The 19,880-nt window shown below is 35.4% G+C and overlaps 1 protein-coding gene across 7 annotated transcripts in view; it reads right to left on the reverse strand.

Annotated features, from left to right (window-relative positions):
• The window catches only part of astn1 (astrotactin 1), a 342,774-nt gene that overhangs the window by 247,738 nt on the left and 75,156 nt on the right, over positions 1–19,880 (reverse strand). For all 7 annotated transcript variants that reach the window (XM_044133570.1, XM_044133572.1, XM_044133571.1 and 4 more), the window contains exons 3-5: positions 9,143–9,393; positions 8,851–8,993; positions 5,529–5,678 (exon numbers count right to left, since the gene is read on the reverse strand). In XM_044133570.1, coding sequence (XP_043989505.1) covers positions 5,529–5,678; positions 8,851–8,993; positions 9,143–9,393 — 544 coding nt within the window. The remainder of the gene's footprint in view (positions 1–5,528; positions 5,679–8,850; positions 8,994–9,142; positions 9,394–19,880) is intronic.

The raw sequence follows: 19,880 nt of genomic DNA on the forward strand, positions 1-19,880 counted from the left end.
CTGTTTCTGTATGACACAAGCTTAAAAATCCTGACCAAGACACAGCGTTAGATTAGACGAACAGAAAGTCTGCGAAACAATTGGGGGAGGAAATAGTTGGCAGCAATGTCAGTGTGGTAAACTTTGAACAGCTTTTTCATGACAGCAGCTTCATCAGCTTTTCAAGTTGTTGCTTTTAGAACAATATGCTGTGAAGATATGAATGTGCTGCATAAATATTATTGGCAGCCATGACTATCTACCAGCACAGATGTTAGCGTAGCTTCACTTCACAAGAAGAGAGCCTTTTGTGGTGACACCATTGTTTCAGCAGCATTTCTCTCAACCGATTTAATAAACAGGCATTCATCATAGCACGCTTTCAGTTCCTTTGCTGGAAGGAAACGGCGTCCTCTGCATTTTTTCCAAGTTATTGTCAAACCCTGAAATAAGAATGAAATCTGGATTAAAAAAATAAAAAATAGAAGAAAAAAAACATCAGGATGGATTTACTGAACAGAGAAAAAACTATAACTACAAGGCAAATGGGGCGATAACTGAAGTGTGGAAAGTTCTTGAATATAAAACAATAACATGCAGACATAAAAATTCTTGTTTGCTGTAGAAACAAAACAGTCCACTACATTTAAACTGCTATTCAAGTGGCTTTAATAAAACTACTTTCCAATTACAAATGATCTTTATTGTACTATCATTATTCTTAATAAAGCAGTTTTACCTAAAAGTATACTCGTCTATGTCTGTTCATACTAAGATTCCAAGTGCTCTGTTTTTCGGGGATTTATGTGCATAAATACCACAAGTTTTTGTGATGAAAGTCTTAACTACAAGTTCAACGCTTAGAAAAATAAAAAGGAGCAATACTCTGTTTAGCCTTCCTGTTATCTGCTGAAAGTCTTGCTCTCTCTCACTATTTTTTACACATTGCATTCATTAAATGTATATAAAAAGGATAAACATTAAATAATTTAGATTTTCATGTTTTTGAGTGATAACATATACAATAATGTTGCAAAAACATTGTACTTAGGAGAAAAGAATAAGCTATTCCATTTTCATCATTGTGTCAAGACACATATCAGGCTAAATTACTGCATAAGAAACCCCTATATTTGACATACCTTGCATTTATTTCTAATTATGAAATACTAATGAGGGACTCACAGTCTGGGTACACTTCTCTTGCCTAATCCATCACCTACTCATGTTCTCCCATTTGACAGCTTAGTTCCTTCAGATTTTGAGAAGTGACTCTTGAGTCCATTAAAAGTGTTGACATATGGAGCATCTAAGACAAAATGAAAAAGCTTTAGTGCTTAACACACCTATCACACAAACAGAAAATGCCCACTGAGAACGATAATACGTCTGTGTGCATATTTTATAAGAAAGATGAAAACTGTCGAGTGGAAACCCCAGCAACAGAAACTCAAAACTGCGTGAAGCAGATCTAATTTCCTGCTTAGACAACCTCATTCCTGTGCAGCTGGCTTTGGAGACATCTAATTTGCATCTGGAAGCACAAAAATTTCTGAAAGGGAGTGTGTGTGTGGGGGTGTGTTGGCGTGTGCATGCCAAGCACCATAGATGGCAAAACCATGAACTTTCAAACACTAAGACGATACTGTATCGCTGATACAGCAATTATAGTTAATGAAAACAGTTTTTTTCCCCCACTTCATTGCTTTTTATTTGTGCGTACTTCTATCACAACGTGAAAATTTGCAAAATTTTCACGAATGAATCAAAAGCAAATGTTTCTTTTATTTGCGGATAGAGCTTTGTTGTCAGTCAACTGAATGGTTCAAAGCCAACAGCACAGATAAAGAGCTTCTTGAAGCTCTCACAGACACGGCTAAAGAAAAAGTAACAAATGCGTTACAAAAAACATACAAAGAATCACTGGGATGTTTTTAAAGCAGGAGGTGGGCTGCAAAGACATCATTTTCAAGATTATATCATAAGATTGTGGTAAGAATGTATCTTAACTTTTTATAACATGACTAAATATTTTTCCCACGATTAGTTTCTAAGACTTCGCTGAATAATGTTCAGGTAATCATGAGTTCAGTTACACACATTTGATTTGACTGTGCGTTTGTAATATTTGTTGCTGTAAAAAAACAAACAAAAAAAAAACATGTAATCATGGCCTTAGTTAGTTATTCATAACTAATTTTTTGCTGAACAAGCATATTCTGTTGAACTTTAAAAGTGTTGAGGTCAAATACATGTTAACAATAAGCTGTTTGATGACATGTTCTTTAGACAACAGTTAACTGACAGATATTGAGGGGTCACCATATTAATATAGATAAAATGTGCAATAAATTGTGTATTGCGAAAGATGAGGCAGCTGGTCACTTAGGATTTAGTAGCACTCATTAATTCACACTCTCTTGCAAAAGTATCCAGAGTCCTTGGACACAAAAACCACACAATCAAATGTATTTTATTGGTATTTTATGTGGTAGACCAACACAGAACAGCAAATAACTGAAATGTCGAGATAAGAATATATTGCTTTCAAAATACCTTTCAAATACAAGTTGGAATAGTGTGGTGTGCATATAGACTCCGCTTCCTTGTAAACAACCTTTTTTCTGCACATACAACTGCAAGTCTTTTGTTGAAGAGTTGCATACCCAATGACTAAATGTTTGCCTGCTTTTTAAAAAAAAAATTTTATTACAAAGTAGCTCAAGGTAACTCAGTCCTTCTAAGAGGAGTGGAAGAGTATAAACATTGATTTTTAAAATTCATTTTGGATCTAAACCCCTACATTGTAGCTCAGGCTGTGTGCTTAGGGTTGTGTCCTGCTGGAAGGTGAACCTTCATCGTAGCGTCAAGCTCTTTGCAGCCTCTAATAGGTTTTCTTGCAATGCATTCACCCGCAGCTAAAGACAAGCATCCTTACAGTCAGATCCAAGTCAACTTCTGAAGGCAACTGTTTCTTTTAAACAGGATTTTCTTTTCCTTTTTGTAGGTGTATCAGAGTAAAGGGGCCCTTTTCCACTACACATTGTCAACAACTTTGTATTGATCTGTCTCATAAAAATACACTACAGTGCATGTTTTTGCTTTTAATTTGACACATTTTGACACAGTGGTAGGGACATGAATATTTTTGCGGAGTACCTTAACTCAAGCGATCTCCCAGCAAGTTAGCTTGTTTAGTGTGTGGCTTTCTCATGCTAGCATTATCCAGATGTTGTTACCACCACGTGTGCATTGCTTAGATTGATTAGAAGCCCAAATGTTCATGTGAACTTCTGTACACTTGAAAATGAGATTTGTAATTTAACATTTTTATAAATATAGTGTGGTTACTTGTTACACATTAGTTCTTGGGCCTCAGCTTGGGCTTGGAACACATTTCTTAGTCAGAGCTTAAGAGTAATTAAAAAAGCCATGGCACCAACAAGAAGGAATTTCAAAGTCTATAAATCCAATATTGTCAAGAGGCACCAACTTAAACAGATATATTTTCAAAAAGTTATGAAATATTAAGCATGGCTTACTTCTTAAAAAAGATGTGAAGATCTGGTATTTCTTGGTTGTGTTCACTAATCTGCTGACAACATTTTGCTGATAGATCCCCTGGACCTAAATGTTTCTTTGTTCAATACATCACAAAGGCCAGCTTAAGCCCTGTCTCTGAGAATTTATTTCTCTTTTCAGTACCAAGTTGTACAGACTGGCAAAGCAAACACAAGTGTTGTTTATAGTTAATTCCAACCACACTGAAAGATTTCTGGGCATTGCAGGCTTAATTTTCCAACAAGGCCATTTGGAGGAGCTAGCAGCGCCCACTGTGGTTTTCTGTTTTGTTTTTTTCAAGCATTCGCTCTTTTCTCTCACCATTTATTATTGATTAAGAAGTATTACCTGAAATGTGTTTTAGTGAAAATTGTCTCTTCTGAATCTGGCGTTGCTCTGTGCCAAACTGGACGGAAATAAACTACAAAAAAAGTTTTAAAAAATAAAGATTTCTAAATCCAAAAAGACCCAATAGTCATGTTGTTGTCAGACATGATGCATTATTTGAAGTGCTAGTGAAATGAATAGAACGGAGCAGTTGGCAACAAACTGCACCTCTCGCTGCCTTACAGTTACAGCAGTTTCAATAACTCCATCTGAAGATGTTTTGACCTTTTTCATTTGCTTATAAATAAGGTTTAGATTTATTTGGGCTAAGAGAAAGTCACTAGAGTGACGAGCAAAGTTAAGCTACCTAAAAATCTAACTTGAAGTTGTTGCTGGCGTACGTCATTTATCCCTCAAATGCAAGTGTTGTCTTTAATGTATGTTCCCCCGGCTGTGGTTACAAAGTATTGGCCTGGAAAGCATGAAGTGAGCATGAGTAGGGATGGAATGTTACAATAAAGTAATAATGATGGAAAACGGTTCAAGTACAACACAATTGGCAATATAATTACAGTAAAAAAGTAAATGGCAAATTTCACATTCACGCTTCATTCATGCAAGATTTCCTTAGCACTTCAATGTTTTGAGAACAATCATCACTTTACTGGCACGACAATCAAATCATCATATGCTATAATTTCAACATTTTCAAAAGGATCTCAGGGTTATTACTGATCAACTCCTTTGAGTACAATAAAGTTATAACATTTCAATCCATTTGGGCATAAATATTGTACATAACAAGCACCTGTGATCCTTGATAACCCACCTTCAACAACATTTGAAATATGGCATACCTAGTGGAACTGCTTAAAACGATCTGGAAATCACTGAACAACTCAAGAAATAAGTATGAATTCAGCATTTGACATGAACATTTTAGGCTAGAAACGGATATTTAATGGCTGTGATCACTTGCCTTCAGTCATTATAAGAGGTCCCATTGAGTGCATGAACTCTTTCACATTTTGTAGCCTTCACAATAGAAAGACAACTTACTGGTACCACATTTTGTAGAAAAAGCGATGTTCAATTTCTACTACAGGACACAGAAAACCATTTGAATAAATATAACATTTGTTTGGTTCATTTGTTTGTTTCTTGAAAAAAGTGACAAGTTAAAGAACAAAAAATGTGCTGTCACTCAACAAAAGAACAAACAAGTTCAACAGGTTTTTTTTATATTTCTGATTCACTGTTTTGACCAATCACCTGCTTTCAGCAATTCCTTATTTATTGGTAAATCACTATGTTTTGTTATGCAGTAAAAGGTTTTTGTAATGCATTGGTACTCTAAAAAAATTAAAAGGTTAAAATATATCAGGAAGACTGCAGACTGCATAAAATGCACCAACAAGACAAGTTTTAGAAAGAAAGTAACATGAGGTGTAATTTGTTAGAAAACAAATCAATGAACTTTTCAGTGAAACTTTTTCCAACACTAGTTTGACAACTAAAGTTGTTTTTATGAATCTGTAACCTTAACATGTACTTCTTTCAAAACAATACACAGAACTTCTATGTATTCAGATCTTTACCCGACATCATCAGTCTGTAAAATTTTTCTGTTCTGGTTTATAGAAAACACGGGCGTGACTCACCTCTGGTGTTGCTGGAGAGACGTTTGCGTTGGCTGGTAGATGTGTTGTGTGGCAGCAGGGTGTTTTGCTGGTGATTGCTGTCCAATGGGCTCGTGGCAATAATGTTGTCCTTGTATTTGTTCATCAGGGCCAACTTAGTGTTGTCATTCACTGCAAACAAGTGGAAGGTAACTACAAACACTTCAAAACGTCGGTTTAGACATTTTTCAATGCCAGAGAGAAAAAGAGAAAAAATAAATAAAAAATCAGCAATGCTACGGAAAAAGCATCCGGCTGTTTACGGAGTGAAAAGTCAACGAGTCTAAATTGAAGTGTGAGAAAAGCTGGCATGAAATTAAAACTAATTAAAAAAACTGTTGAAGCATATGTAAGACTCAGAGGAGGAAATTATACATTTCTGTAAATATTCAGATGAAGGCTTCAGCAAAAAGACTAAGTTGGTGATTTTGTAGAAATATGTAGCAATAATTGCCTATTTAACTGATTGTTTCATTCCAACTAAGAGAATCCGTTGCTCACACACTATAATTCTTCATTAAAAGTTATTTATGATACAATAGATCTATATATGTTACAGAAGGAGACGCAAATGTTTTTGTGCTTATGATGAAAAATGAAACAGATAAAAATACTGCCTCCAGCTGCGTAACAATAAGCCACTACATTACTAAATATATTCATATCATTTTTCTTTACTTGTTCATGAAGGTTTAAAATGATAACTATTCTAATGCCAAGGGTCATGGCCATTTTCCAGATAGGTCTATGTGTTTATTTATTCAGTAGGAATTCAAATGTCATTTTCTCAGTGACCTCTACAGTTTTCATATCTATCAACATTCTGCACTTAGCCAGCGGCTGGTACTGTCTCTTTCTCCAGTTTCACGCGTTACCCATCTGAAATGCATAATGCAAAGGATTACTTTGCTTCCATTAGCTGCAGGGCTGGACTATTTGGATCTTAGAGGAACAGTGTGTGTGAGCACTTTCACCATAACTGATCACTTAATGAGTCCAGCCAGTAAATTTGAAGCTTATTTCAATTCACAGCATATACCTGCCGTGGAATGGCTTACCGGAGTTGGGTTGATGGAGAAAAATAAACACTCTGAAATGGATTCACCAGCTTGCAAAGAGGTCTCCTGAATATTTCCAATTTAAAGGGATTGTTGATGAGGAAAGCAAAACAAGCGTTTTCACGACTCGAAGCCAAATGACGAGCTACATGGAAGACAGAAACTGCATACTTTTGCACGACTGACATTTAACCAATTACTGCTGACCTGTGAAACACAATAACCTTTTGTTAAAGAAGAAATCTGATCAAACTAATTGTTATTAAAAGTGCAAGATAGTTATTCTGGTTAAACAGAAAATGTGACATTTTTCTGAATTAAAAGATATGTTACCCTAATTAAAGTGAATGTTTGTGGCATTAAATTTGTTTATTTTTGTGTTAGCAATGATCCAACAAATACACATCTGCATGAGAAAGACTTTTTTTTAATCCTTGGGCATTAATACTGTAATAAGAATAAAAAAACTGCAGAACTATTTCTTTTAAATAATAAATCGAATTGTTCTTGTATGTGTGCATACATAAAAAAAAAACCTCGTCTGCACTGTAACCCTTACCCCAAAACAAAAATAAAACACATGGAGTTGGAATTTTCAAAGCTAAAAATTATGACATGTTAGTGGACTCACTTACTCACTCATAAAGAAAACTGAACTTGCAGTTAGAGGCAGCGTCATAGTACCATCAAAACAAATTCAAATCCCCAGCAGAAATGACAATGCGTTGAGGGATTAGGAAAGCTATATTATTTCACAAAGGCCTTATTTTTGAGGGGGAAAAAAGTTTTAATTTAGGCGGAATAGAGTTTAAACAATTGGGTCAGTTTGTTGCTATCAAGCTTTCTTTGGGAAGCTACAGTTTAGCTAACAGTCTCAAAAAGAGACTAAAAGTTACAAGGAGACTATTGAACACTGCATGAGTGAAGCTGACATCAAGAGACATCAGGGCATCAAATGAAGCATGACTATGGTTTAGGAGTTACTGTCTAGCTTTTAGGGAAAAAAAAAATGAAGGTACAAAGATCTCTATGGTAAGCATTGTTCACTAAATGTTCATTCTGCCTAGTTTTTCTTTTTTCTGCTGAGTGGTTGAATATTTTGTGCTCTGATCAGTTGTTGGCAGTCACACTCTGCGGTTGGTTTATTGGTCACAGGGATGCGGATTTGTCCCTAAATCATTGGTTTTCGGCTGGTTTTTCAGATCACAGCTGCCAGGCTAATCTACTGTTTTCACACTGAGGAGCCAAACTGCAGCATAAGCGTTGTTTTGGAGTTGGAGTGGTTAAAAGTCACTTGTACTGTTGTATTATGTGGGAGGATAGCTGTAAGGCTTGCTTTTATCCCGCTTCTTTGAAAATGGGTTTACAGTCTGAGTCACGGTTCATCACTTCGGTATAGGGTCAAACAATAATACAGAGATCAGGAACCTAATTTTAGATATCACAATTTACACCAACTATTGAGAAAATATACAGTGAAATGATTCTGAGGTCATATCACGGAACCCTAGGTCTTAGTTGGGTAAAAAGAAATACTCTTAAAATATTTACTTTTCTTTTTTAAAAAGAAAATGCTACTTTATTTTACCTGCTTCTTTGCTGCTCTAAAAAAATCACAACAATAAAACCAGGATAAATAAAACAAAACTAAAGCACTCTTAAAAGCTAAGTGGAACTGAGTAAAGGAATAATTTACTGTGTGTTTGTGTCTGTTAGTGCAAGTACCACTTCTGAAAATTGCAGAAGAAAAGCAATCAGGACCTTCAATGCCAACACAAAGACTGTGGAAGGCAACTTTTAAAGGCTTAACAATTATTGTCCTGATAGTACAGTACAATGTATTTTGGGGAGTGTTTTAGAAACAGCCATGCATGTCATAGCAAACAAAATGCAGCATTGTTCTCTGTGTTTTTGTCTTCAGTTTCAGATTTACTGGCTTAGTTTATGACCATCTGCTAGAGTAAAATTGTGCTTTTTTTCAGCTAACCTTTTATGATAAACAAATTTTTGGAAAAGACTTCCATTTTGATTTCGGTAATCAAAATGGACGCTTTTTGTCACATTCCTAATATAAAAAAGGTCTGAATATTTCAGAAAATTACTCAAAAACACTTTTAAGAACATCAAGATGTTTGTTTTACATCTGATTTATGTTCCAAAATGTTTCAGAAGAACTAACACTTTTTACCATGCTTATCCCATCTGCTTTGTCTTTTCTGCTCTGGTTGTTTCTGCAGTCTACTAACCCGGTGTGAGGTCCATATTATTCTTGTCATTGCAGCCCTGAAGGGAGTCCAAGGTACGGGTGACTTGACTAGCAAATTCCTCCCCGCCGTTCATGCACTCTCGTTGCAAATGGTGACGCAGGTCTGTAATGTCGTATTCGTACCTGTAGATGAGACTGAATTCAGTTACCGCTGTAAGATAGTGACTTAACTTTAGATTTCCAAAGTGACACATCTCTAGAACCTTTTCTTATCAGCCTTAGATTCTAAAATAAGTCCCTCCTAGTCATATTTGACCCTGCTCTGCATGTACCCGTCCAAAATTGGTGTTTCCCGGATGCTGAGGGTGCCACCAGAGTTTGGCCCCTGACCCCTGGAGTTCCTTAGACTTTCCCGTGCTTGGCCTCCCATCAGCACTGATGGGATGTAGTGTATCTCATTAGCCGCCTCAGCGCTGGCACTCTTTTGGGGCTGAGGGATGCGGCGTCTCTTACACCAGCGCCTGCGGGTGTACAGGATCAGGACGAGGCACAGGACGGACAGCAGAAGGGCGATCATCCCACCCTGATGGGAGGAAAGGGGAGAGTTTGGAGCAGGGACAGAAAATCAGGGGAGGGGAGAAGAAAACAGTGGGAACATAGTCAGAAAATCCAGCCAAGTCAAAAATAGATCAAAGTCAAACTCAGAGAACTGAAGCCATGGTTTACTAAAAGATTCCAGCTACAATTTAATGAATAAAGCATAAAATGTTTTACCAGATCATAGTTCAGATTCTTATTATTCTACTTTTAAACACAGACACTGCAGAACGTAACTTTTGAAATGATTTTTACCAAAACAGGAACAAGTGAAATGTTTCAGCAGCCAAGAATGCCTTGACCAATGACATCAATAACAAACCAGCACCTGCAGCTTTAAAAGCAACAGTGTCACAAGTTGGTAAAAGGTAGATCATCATAATCATGCTTATGTTTGTCAGCTTGACACCAGGGGTTGGTACATGAACCAATGACTCATAAAGAGATGTTACTACAACAGGAACAATGTGCAATATCAAACTAAGCATTTTTTATTTACTTTTTTTATTTCTAACACCAACAAAAACAGTGCAATCAAAACTAATTGTAATTTTGAAAAATAGGAAAGACTTATTAAAACAAATTTTCACTACAGTTCCTAAGACACTTTCAGGATGCAGAAGGTAATTATTTCAACAATCCTACAATCAATTGACTTTAATCCTTATAAAAATGCTTTACAAGCTGAATTATTCAGGAATCATACCATCCATACGTTCCAATTGAAAAGCAAGAGAAGTTAAACGTTAACAGGAAAGGGAGAATGTTTAGTTGTTGGCTGCCTTATCTCAGCTGATGCTCTCCTTTACAAAGGTATCGTAGATAGACAGAATGTAGTTTCTCTGAAGAAAGCAAAATACAAAAGGGAAAATAAAGTTACTAGTTGACATAACAGAGAATAATGTCAACTGGAGACTTGACTTAATTATTCTATTGTCTATGGCTTATCCTTGCAGGATCATGGGTATGTATGTTCCAGCGGTCATTGGTGAGAGAGGGGAGTACATGCAATCCATCATACAGCAACGCACAGACAAGTATATGTATTTTTTGCTTGTTTTGTTTTTGTCCTAAGGGTTTTTTTAGAAAGACCAATTGACCTAGCCATCATAATTTTGGACTATGGGAGGAAGCTGCCATACCCAGAAAGAATTTACAAATGCAAAACTCCATGCAGAAAGACCAAAGGCTGGAATTTGAATCCTGGGCCTTATTTTTACAAAGCAACAGTGCTCCCAACTGTGGAAATATGAACGTCATCTGCAACGGTATATATTATCTCATTCCATATATGTAGTGTAGAGAGGACTGATAGCAAATGATTGGGTCAGGTCACAGTAGCACTTCCATTTGGATTTTTTCCTCTGTGACTTAATGGCTTGTGAGACACTCCACGGGGTAAGGGGATATGGCGACATCTACACCCACAGAGGGCTGAGAGATGGTACAAGATGGACAGATGAAGGTCGATGAGCTTGCCCCGAGGACAGGCTAGTAGAGAGGACAGAAACTGAATCAGACAGAAACTTTGGAGGGAGTGAGGCAGCGGCAGGGAAGAGTAAAAGAGAGCTCTGAAACGGTGAGTCTAGAATCAAAAAAATCCTGTCAAGAAGCAGGATGTGGATCAAAGTCAAGACAGGTCAAAAGCAACGCATTTGGAAACACAGGAGAATGCAAGAGCAATTGTCAGCTTGATAATGTCTTTGTTGAATATAGGGAAGACAGTTTGTCAAATGCATTGACCTATTCTGTTTCTAATGCCATTATTTGCATGTTTAAGGTTATTTAAATGATGATGTGGAGTAGAAACATGAAGCATGGGACTAAAGGTATGTCGTAAGGGCATAACATCACCTGTACAGCATGTGCAGTTTACCTCTTATGCATGCCTAATTTGATGCTAGCAGCAGGGCAACTAAATGAATAAAAATGAGATACATTGTGCAATTTGGAAAATGTCAAACAGAGTTATGAAAATGTCAAGGTGACAGTATGGAGAATCAGACAGCAGCAATTTGCCACTGGAGTCTGATGTATTTTTAAAGAAGGGAATGAATCCCTTACAGCAGAAATGCAGAAATTATCGAGCAAGCAAACCACATGAGTTCTCTCTTTGGCTAAATGCTAAAACTTCTGACTTTTATGCTGGGCTATTGTAATGTCTTAATTTGTGCATAACATTCTTTGAAAAGCCCCCCCAATGATACTACATGCAGTGCAGGCTCTGGAGAAAAACTAGAAGGAGCCACAATTCTCAGACTTATGTTTTTGTGCTTGTTTTATTTACTTTTTTTGTTGCAAGTTACATAAGACTCAGAAAGTAAACCTTCGTTCAACTATCTCTTAGTGACTATTTCTTCATGAATTGGTGTCCGAATTGCTGTCACCGACTCTGTATTTCTTAGCAAAAAGAAATAAATTAACATGTATAAGAAAATTATCTAATACCACTTTTTCATTATTTCAGAAAGCAACAGAAAAAATTAAGCAAACCATTAAAGCCTGATTTAAAAAAAAAGAGTAATAGCATGATCAGAAAATGATAACCAGGATTAAGTGAAACTAATTTACAAGGAATTAAATTAAAAAGTTACCAAATCTGATAATTAAAGGGGGTATTATGAGAAATCAACTTCTTTTTTAAAGCTCTGTATCATGTTATTATGTTGGTCCCTCATCAAAATCATACCTGAAGTGTGGCTTTGCTTCTTTTATGCATGTTTTGGATTTCTTGAATAAACCCATAGCAAACATTTTGGTGAGGCTTAGGCCAAAAGCCCTGCAACAACTGAAGGTAACAGTTACCCGATTGGCACTATGTGTCTGGAAAATACATACTGCCCCTTTAAAAGAAAATTATGGAATATGATCACGCAAACTTGGGTTTTAATCAGTAAATTCCATAAAAGATCCTTTCGCTCAAACATAATAAATGCTAAGCTTGAATAAATATGAATTTCCATTACTTATATTTATTTAAAATTGCAAAAGGAGAGGCCTAGTTGCATGTGTTGTTTGCTTAATCTGCCCTGTCAAGGACATTAACAAATGACTCTATGATATGGGCCACTTATGCAGAAAATCTGCATACAGACTGGTCAGAAAGGAGACTCGAGTCATTCGGTTTGCAATAATTAAATGTACAGCTCTCTGCAAGTCACCGATAATGACCCCTATCGACATTCACAGAAAACAATTACTACACTCCAACTAAAACGGCTCTCTGGAGAAAAAAAACTAAAAAACATGGCACACAAAGAAACTGCATTTTTCTCCCTAAAAAGACTTAATTTTGAGAATATGTAAAGCCACGCAATACTAAGTAATTTGCAATGGATCAATTCAATTAAAATAAATACAACTCTTTTCTTTGCGTTAATCAATATGTACATTAATCAAAAGCTGTATTAGAATGCTTTATTGAACAGAGGTATAGGTATAGCATTCACTGAATAAAATACTGAATGTGAAATATCACCAAAATGACTCATTTTGCCGTGTAGGCTGCTGTATGGAAACACACATTAAGAAGCGAGAATCATCCAGTCGTCTCACATGTTTAAAGCATGTAGTTTGTTTAGTGTGTGTATGCTGGGATCAAGGGTATAGATTTTGCAGAATTCAGAGTAGTGTATATGATTTTAGCTGTGATATCCCCATGTCATTTAATTTCCCCTCCATATTTAGGGACCAGCTGGTCATCATTTGACCAGCTGGGTATGTTATCACCAACCTTTGAGTGTCCCCAAGAGGTCAAATAATGATATGCTAGAATCTGAAACTTGCCAGCAGTCGGAGCCACACTAAACATTTATCATTCAGCATACTGTTGCATGAGATTAATTTCTATAAATGTTATTTCATCTTTTATTATCAAGTCATATAGCAAAACTTGCATAAATGTCAAAGGCTTAAAAGTCAGTGGTGATCAAAGTGCTTATACTACAGCATTAGACAAGTGGAGAACTATTAACAATAGGTAGCATATCTTTATAGAACATTGATCTGCAGGGCAAATGTGAAATAGTTTGATGAGGTATTCCTTTAGTGGCATGTCTGGGATATTTCTAATAATCAATTGCACTATACAACCAAGCAAAGCAACTTATAAGTAACTCATAAAACACACTGTTAGTTTCAAAGGTTGTTTATAGGATGAGAGAAAGTTGGTGCTGAGCAGGACACTTACGGGTAAAAAAGCTACTCATTTCTAAGCTATATGCTCCAAGTTTCAAGGGATATGAGTTTAATAACCACCTTGAATCAACACAAACATTTTTCTGATGTAGAGAAAGTAATGTGGGCCTTGGTTATGAACTTGACAGCCCACTGTAACATCTAAACCTGGATTACTGATCTATAATACCAAACCCATACAAACATCATAATCCGAACGTTGTTCTATTTAAATGAGGTCAGAAATCTGAATGCCACATTTGTAAATATAATGCCTGGAACAAGTTACAAAACATAATGGACAGCTAAGCAGCAATGCACATTTGTGTGTGTGTCAAAAGTAATACCAAAAGTGAAGGCTGTAAGCCTTAAAACTTGGTCCCAAAACAGCTTTTTACCTTTAAAGCAACCATTAAAAGATCTGTTCACAATGCACTTGGCGTCTTTCGCAACATTTTGGACATTGCTGATTTTGCGATAACATCAGCATGCTATCTAAATAAATAGTGCGAGACAAAATTTGCTCGAACTAATATATAGGTTTTAAAATTGATTGAGAACACACCAAAATTTCGATCATGTACTCAAGGCATTTGCAAAAAATACAATAAAAACACTAATCTCATTTATAGAATGAAATATATTTGAAGTAACTGAAGAATAAAATAATTTTGCTATGGATTAAAATATAAACAGACATTTCGTAGTTTGCCTTGAAAGTATATGAAATCAAACCTTTTAGGTTACAAATTAAACATTGCTTTCAGTAAACGATTTTAGTTGTTTCCAACTTATCCAACAGTACGAAACGATACCAAATGTACAGATATAATGCTAAATTGTGCCCTCTGTGACAGAAAAAAGGAGTGGAGTAACAGATGGTAAGCCCCCCACAAAGCCCTGATCGAAACATCAAGGAGTCACAAAGGGATTAGTTGAAGAGAACAACCCTAGCCAACTCTACATAGCATGATTGATTCCAGTTTATTTGAAGGAAATCACCAAATGACCATTGGGGATATTTTAATGTATTTAATTGGATAGCATACAATTGAAAACTTATACAGTCTGCCCTCTAAAAACATCATTATGGAGGTCCACACCTGTGTTGTGACATATTCAAGTGTCTGCACTAATTGAAACTGATACATATCTGTGAAAAATAATCCATTTCACAGAGTCATGAGTGTGAAGGGATTCCAAATTAGAGCCTGAAGATGATCAGAGTCTTTACTATTTGGCAACATCTGGAAGGTTTGGATTTAACATTTGATAGTCATTGTTGAAGGCAAGGTGATCATGTCTTATTCACTTAAATGGATAGAGGCATGATTGGGTGCCTGCCCAGAACACAATATCTGTCCAATCAATCCAGACATGTAGGTTTTTTCTGCCACAAAGTATAACTAAGATTTTTACTTTGGTGTTTAATATCTGTTTTATAAAACATTTATCACCAACGACAAAAAAAAAAAAAAGAAGTTTCACTTCTCTGAAAAATTTACCAACTGGACAATTCTTATTAGTATTAAAAAGTGTAATATAAATAGTATATCAAAACAGAAAAGGAAATCTTATGTTTTTTGAACAATAACAATATTATTTGTTAATCTGTTGCTAAGAGATGAGCGAGTTTTCTGGTAACCAAGAGCCACAAAGTGAACATTTGATTTTTAATTTTGCAAAACTTACTAATGACAAAAAAAACAAAAACATTTTCACTTTTATGAAAAATCCATCAACTGCACAGTCCTTGTTAAGTATTACGTAGTGTAAGATAATTAGTATTCCACGAGAGCAGAAGAAAACTTATGTTTTTTTGAACAATAACAATATTTGTTGTTAATGTGTTGCTAAGAGATGAGCGCGTTTTCTGGTAACCAAGTGAACAAAAGTAAACATCTGATTTTTAATTCTGCAAAATTTACCAATTGTAAATGTCTTATGTCCAAGCACATAAACAGCATTTCAAGATAGCTCAAGTTTTATAAACAATAATTAATTTGTTGTTAAGAAATGAACGTTTATTCTGCCACAAAGTATAAATAAGATTTTTACTTTGGTGTTTAATATCATTTTTATAAAACATTTATCACCAACAACAACAAAAGAGTTTCACTTCTCTGAAAAATTTACCAACTGGACAATTCTTGTTAGTCTTAAGTAGTGTAATATAAATAGTATTTCACAAGAGCAGAGGAAGTCTTATGTTTTATGAACAAGAACAATATTTGTTGCTAATCTGTTGCTAAGAGACAAGCGCTTTTTCTGGTAACCAAGAGCCACGAATGAAAACATCTGAGTTTTAATTTTGCTAAATTTACCAATGACAAAAAAACATTTTCACTTTTATGAAAAAAATCACCAACTGCACAGTTCTTGTTAAGTAGCATAAAATACGTAATATTTTAAAAAAGCAGCAAAAATCTTATGTTTTATGAACAGTAACAATATTTGTTATTAATCTGTTGCTAAGAGCTGAGTGAGTTTTCTGGTAACCAAGAGTCACAAAAGTAAACATCTGATTTCTGCATAATTTACAGATTGTAATTTTCTTATTTCTAAGCAGTATGTCAAGAGCTCGTGTTTTATAAACAATAATATTATTTTTTAATTCGGTGTGAAGAGATGAGCGTTATTTTCTAGTAACAAACTGCCACGAAGTATAAATCAGATTTTTACATTTGCATTTAATGTTTGTTTTATTAATCTAGTCTTAAGTAGTGTAATATAAATAGTATTTCACAAGAGCAGAGGAAGTCTTATGTTTTATGAACAAGAACAATATTTGTTGTTAATCTGTTGCTAAGAGACAAGCGCTTTTTCTGGTAACCAAGAGCCACAAATGAAAACATCGGATTTTTGATTTTGCAAAATTTGTAGACTGTAATATTCTTTTGTCTAAGCAGAATATATTTCCCACCAATGACAAAAAAAACATTTTCACCTTTCTTCCAAATTCATCAGCTGCACAATTCGTGTTAAGTAGTTAGTAGTACAAGATAATTAGTATTTCTCAAGAGCAGAGGAAATCTTATATTTTTTTAACAATAACAGCATTTGCTGTTAATCTGTTGCCAAGATACGAGCGCATTTTCTGGTAACCAAGTGCCACGAAGTAAACGTCTGATTTTAACTTTTGCAAATTTACCACTAATAAAAAAAAAATAAAATTTAATCCTTTTCATAAAAAAAATCACCAACTGCACAATTATTAATAAGTAGAATAAAATAAGTTATATTTCAAAAGAGCAGAAGTCTTATGTTTTTTTTTGACCAATAATATTTGTTGTTAATATGTTGCTAAGAGATGAGCGCATTTTCCATTAACAAAGTGTAACGAAGTAAACGGTTGATTTTTACTTTTGCAAAATTTACTAACTACATTTTTTGTGTCTAAGCAGAAACTGATTTATACTTTGTGGCAGATAAAGCAATAATTAATTTGGTGTTAATTCGGTGCCACAAAGTATTAATCTGATTTTTACTTTTGTCTTTAATGTCTGTTTTATAATATATTTACCACCAATGATGAAAAAAAAAACATTTCACCTTTTTGCCAAATTTATCAACTGCACAATTCTTGTTAAGTATTATATAGTGTAAGATAAGTAGTATTTCACAAGAGCAGAAGAAATCTTATGTTTTTTGAACAATAACAATATTTCTTGTTAATCTGTTGCTAAGCGACGAGCATGTTTTCTGGTAACCAACTGCTACAAACTAAACATCTGATTTTCCTTACATCCATCCATTTTCTGCACACTCTTGTCCCTACTGGGGTCAGGAGTGGTGCTATTACAGCAACGTTTCAGGCGAGAGGTGGGGTATATTTGATTTTTACTTTTGCAAAATTTACCAACTGTACATTTCTTGTGTCTAAGCAAATAAGCAGTATGTCAATAGAGCATATGTTTTATAAACAATACTATTACTTGCTATTAATTTGGTGTTATGAGATGAGCGGGGTTATTTTTCTTTCTAGTAATTAACTGCCAGTAAGAATAAATCAGATTTTTACTTTTGCATTTGATTTTGATGTGTGATTCACATGTAAATCAAACATTTCCACATGTGAAATTTCACATGTGATCACATGAAAATCATTTGTGATCACATGTGAAATTTACCACAAAACGTTCCAAAATCACACGTATTCATGTGCTTTCACATGTGATTCACATCATTCACGTGTAAAATTTGTGTGAACCACATGTGATTTTCATTGGATTTTTTTGTAAGGGTAGTCAATTTTGCTTTGTCCAGCTGCAAAATTAGTGCCCTAGTCTGATTTTTGTAAAATTTATTTGCGTTGACAAGGATTTCATTCTCTGCTTGGAAGCTCCTTGCGTTGTTTTTTGTACAGCTATTAAGCCGTTCAATTTTTGTCCTCAGATTATCTATGGTGTTTTGAAGCTGTTCCTTCTCTTCCTGCAGCTTCCCACAGCTCTTCTCCAAAATGTTTACTTTGGCCAGCAATAAATCGTGTCCTTCCATCTTTGCTATCTTTGCTACCTGAAACTGCAAATGAATTTCTCTGTGGAATCTGAGAATACAAAGAATAATTTGGCTATTTTTAGCAGATACACTTACTTTATCATTCTGAATGGTGCAAGTCCATGTTAGTGAAGATCCTTGTGACTTTCCACACACTATTGACTACTATTTAGCGAAGCTTAGGCAGTTTGTTAGCATTAGCCTGTCAGCTTGAATAAGCTTTTACCTATTTTCTTAATTATTAGCCGTGTTTAGTATACTGAATGGAGTAAGTTAATCATGGACAACATCCTAGTGATGGCCCTCATGCATTAACAAAAATTAGCTAAATGCCAATTTAACTAATTACGCTCAGCTAAAATGCTAATTAGCTCAATTAGCCTTTTTGCTAATATCAGCCAAAATGTGAAACGTCTTGGCTAATGCTAACGTTTAGCCAAAACGTTAGCATTTTGGCAAATTTTAGCTCATACGCTCATTTTAACACGTTGAATGGCGCAAGTCTGTGTCAGTCGTCGTCCTCGCGATTCTCCTCAGGCCGTCGATCGTGCTGCAGCTTTCTATGGCGTCTTTCAGCGCCGGAACGCCGGGTCCAGACCGACGGGCGCGCTCCAGCAGGCCCAGTTTAAATTTCTTCAGAAATTTTCTAGTTATATAATTATATTAACAACACAAAAAAAAAGAAAAAGTTGGCAGAACTCAAAATTCTACGGCAACGAACTTCAGGGCTTTTTTAAGTTTAGAACATCAACTTAACTATTTAAGTTTTTCTTTCGAGTCTGCCAAGCTTTGATTCCTACATTTTTGTAACTCGAGCAAAATATCTACCAGTAACTTACAATTTTGGTACACTAATAAAATTACATAATGATAATTGTCATGACATCGTAAAAATAATCTTGATAATCACCTTCTATTAGTAAAATGCTTTCCAAAAGAAGACTTTAAAGCCAGAGAAATACTTTCATTAGCATATTGATGACAGATATTTCTAATACGCAGGCTTTAGGATTTTTCAAAGTTCAGAGGTGAACATATCAATAGCGATTAAGCTAAGGTTTACCATTAAGCACATCCACCACGTTATTCCTCCCTGAGTAAACTAGAACAGGAAGCCAAATGTCAAGTACCTCAGAAGGTTCTCAATCAAATAAACCTCAGTGACAAATTCAATTCAAAACCATCAACCCGCATTAGCACCCTAGAACAGAGGCGGAAAATACAGGCAATATGGGCAAAAAAAACTGTTTGTCAACATTAGTTGAAATCAAAGTGGGGACTAAGTGGACTGTGTTCTCTTATACTGCCAATAAAACTAAACCACACATCAAGGCATGCCTGCGCTCCAACCCCATAATCCACTTACTAGCGGAAGGAGATGATGTTGTAATGGCACCAGCGCTCCTTATGACTTGCACTGCTGTCATGTAAGTCCAGAATGGAGAAGGCAAGAAATGGCCTTCCTCAATCTGACAGAGCAGACATTGTATTAGAGCTGAGCTATCAATCTGTCACTTAGTTTGTGGATGTTAGGCATTGGAAATCAGGAAGACAGAAACATCTTCACTATCCGTCAGCTACAAGAGAGCAAGAGGAAGGTTGTCTCTCAGAATATATCAAATTTGATATTTCTACCACGCTGATTAGGTTTCATATCAGGTCACATAGTTCAAATACTGAATCCCTGGTTTGGTATTACTGTGATTAATTTCTACGATTTTTTTGTCAGTGTGCCATCAATAAATTAGAATTTTTTTATGTTCTGGTACTGATTTTTGACATTGAACAGAGGTAAAAGTC

Source organism: Gambusia affinis, linkage group LG12, assembly GCF_019740435.1.
Source record: "Gambusia affinis linkage group LG12, SWU_Gaff_1.0, whole genome shotgun sequence".
NCBI classification, from domain to species: domain Eukaryota; kingdom Metazoa; phylum Chordata; class Actinopteri; order Cyprinodontiformes; family Poeciliidae; genus Gambusia; species Gambusia affinis.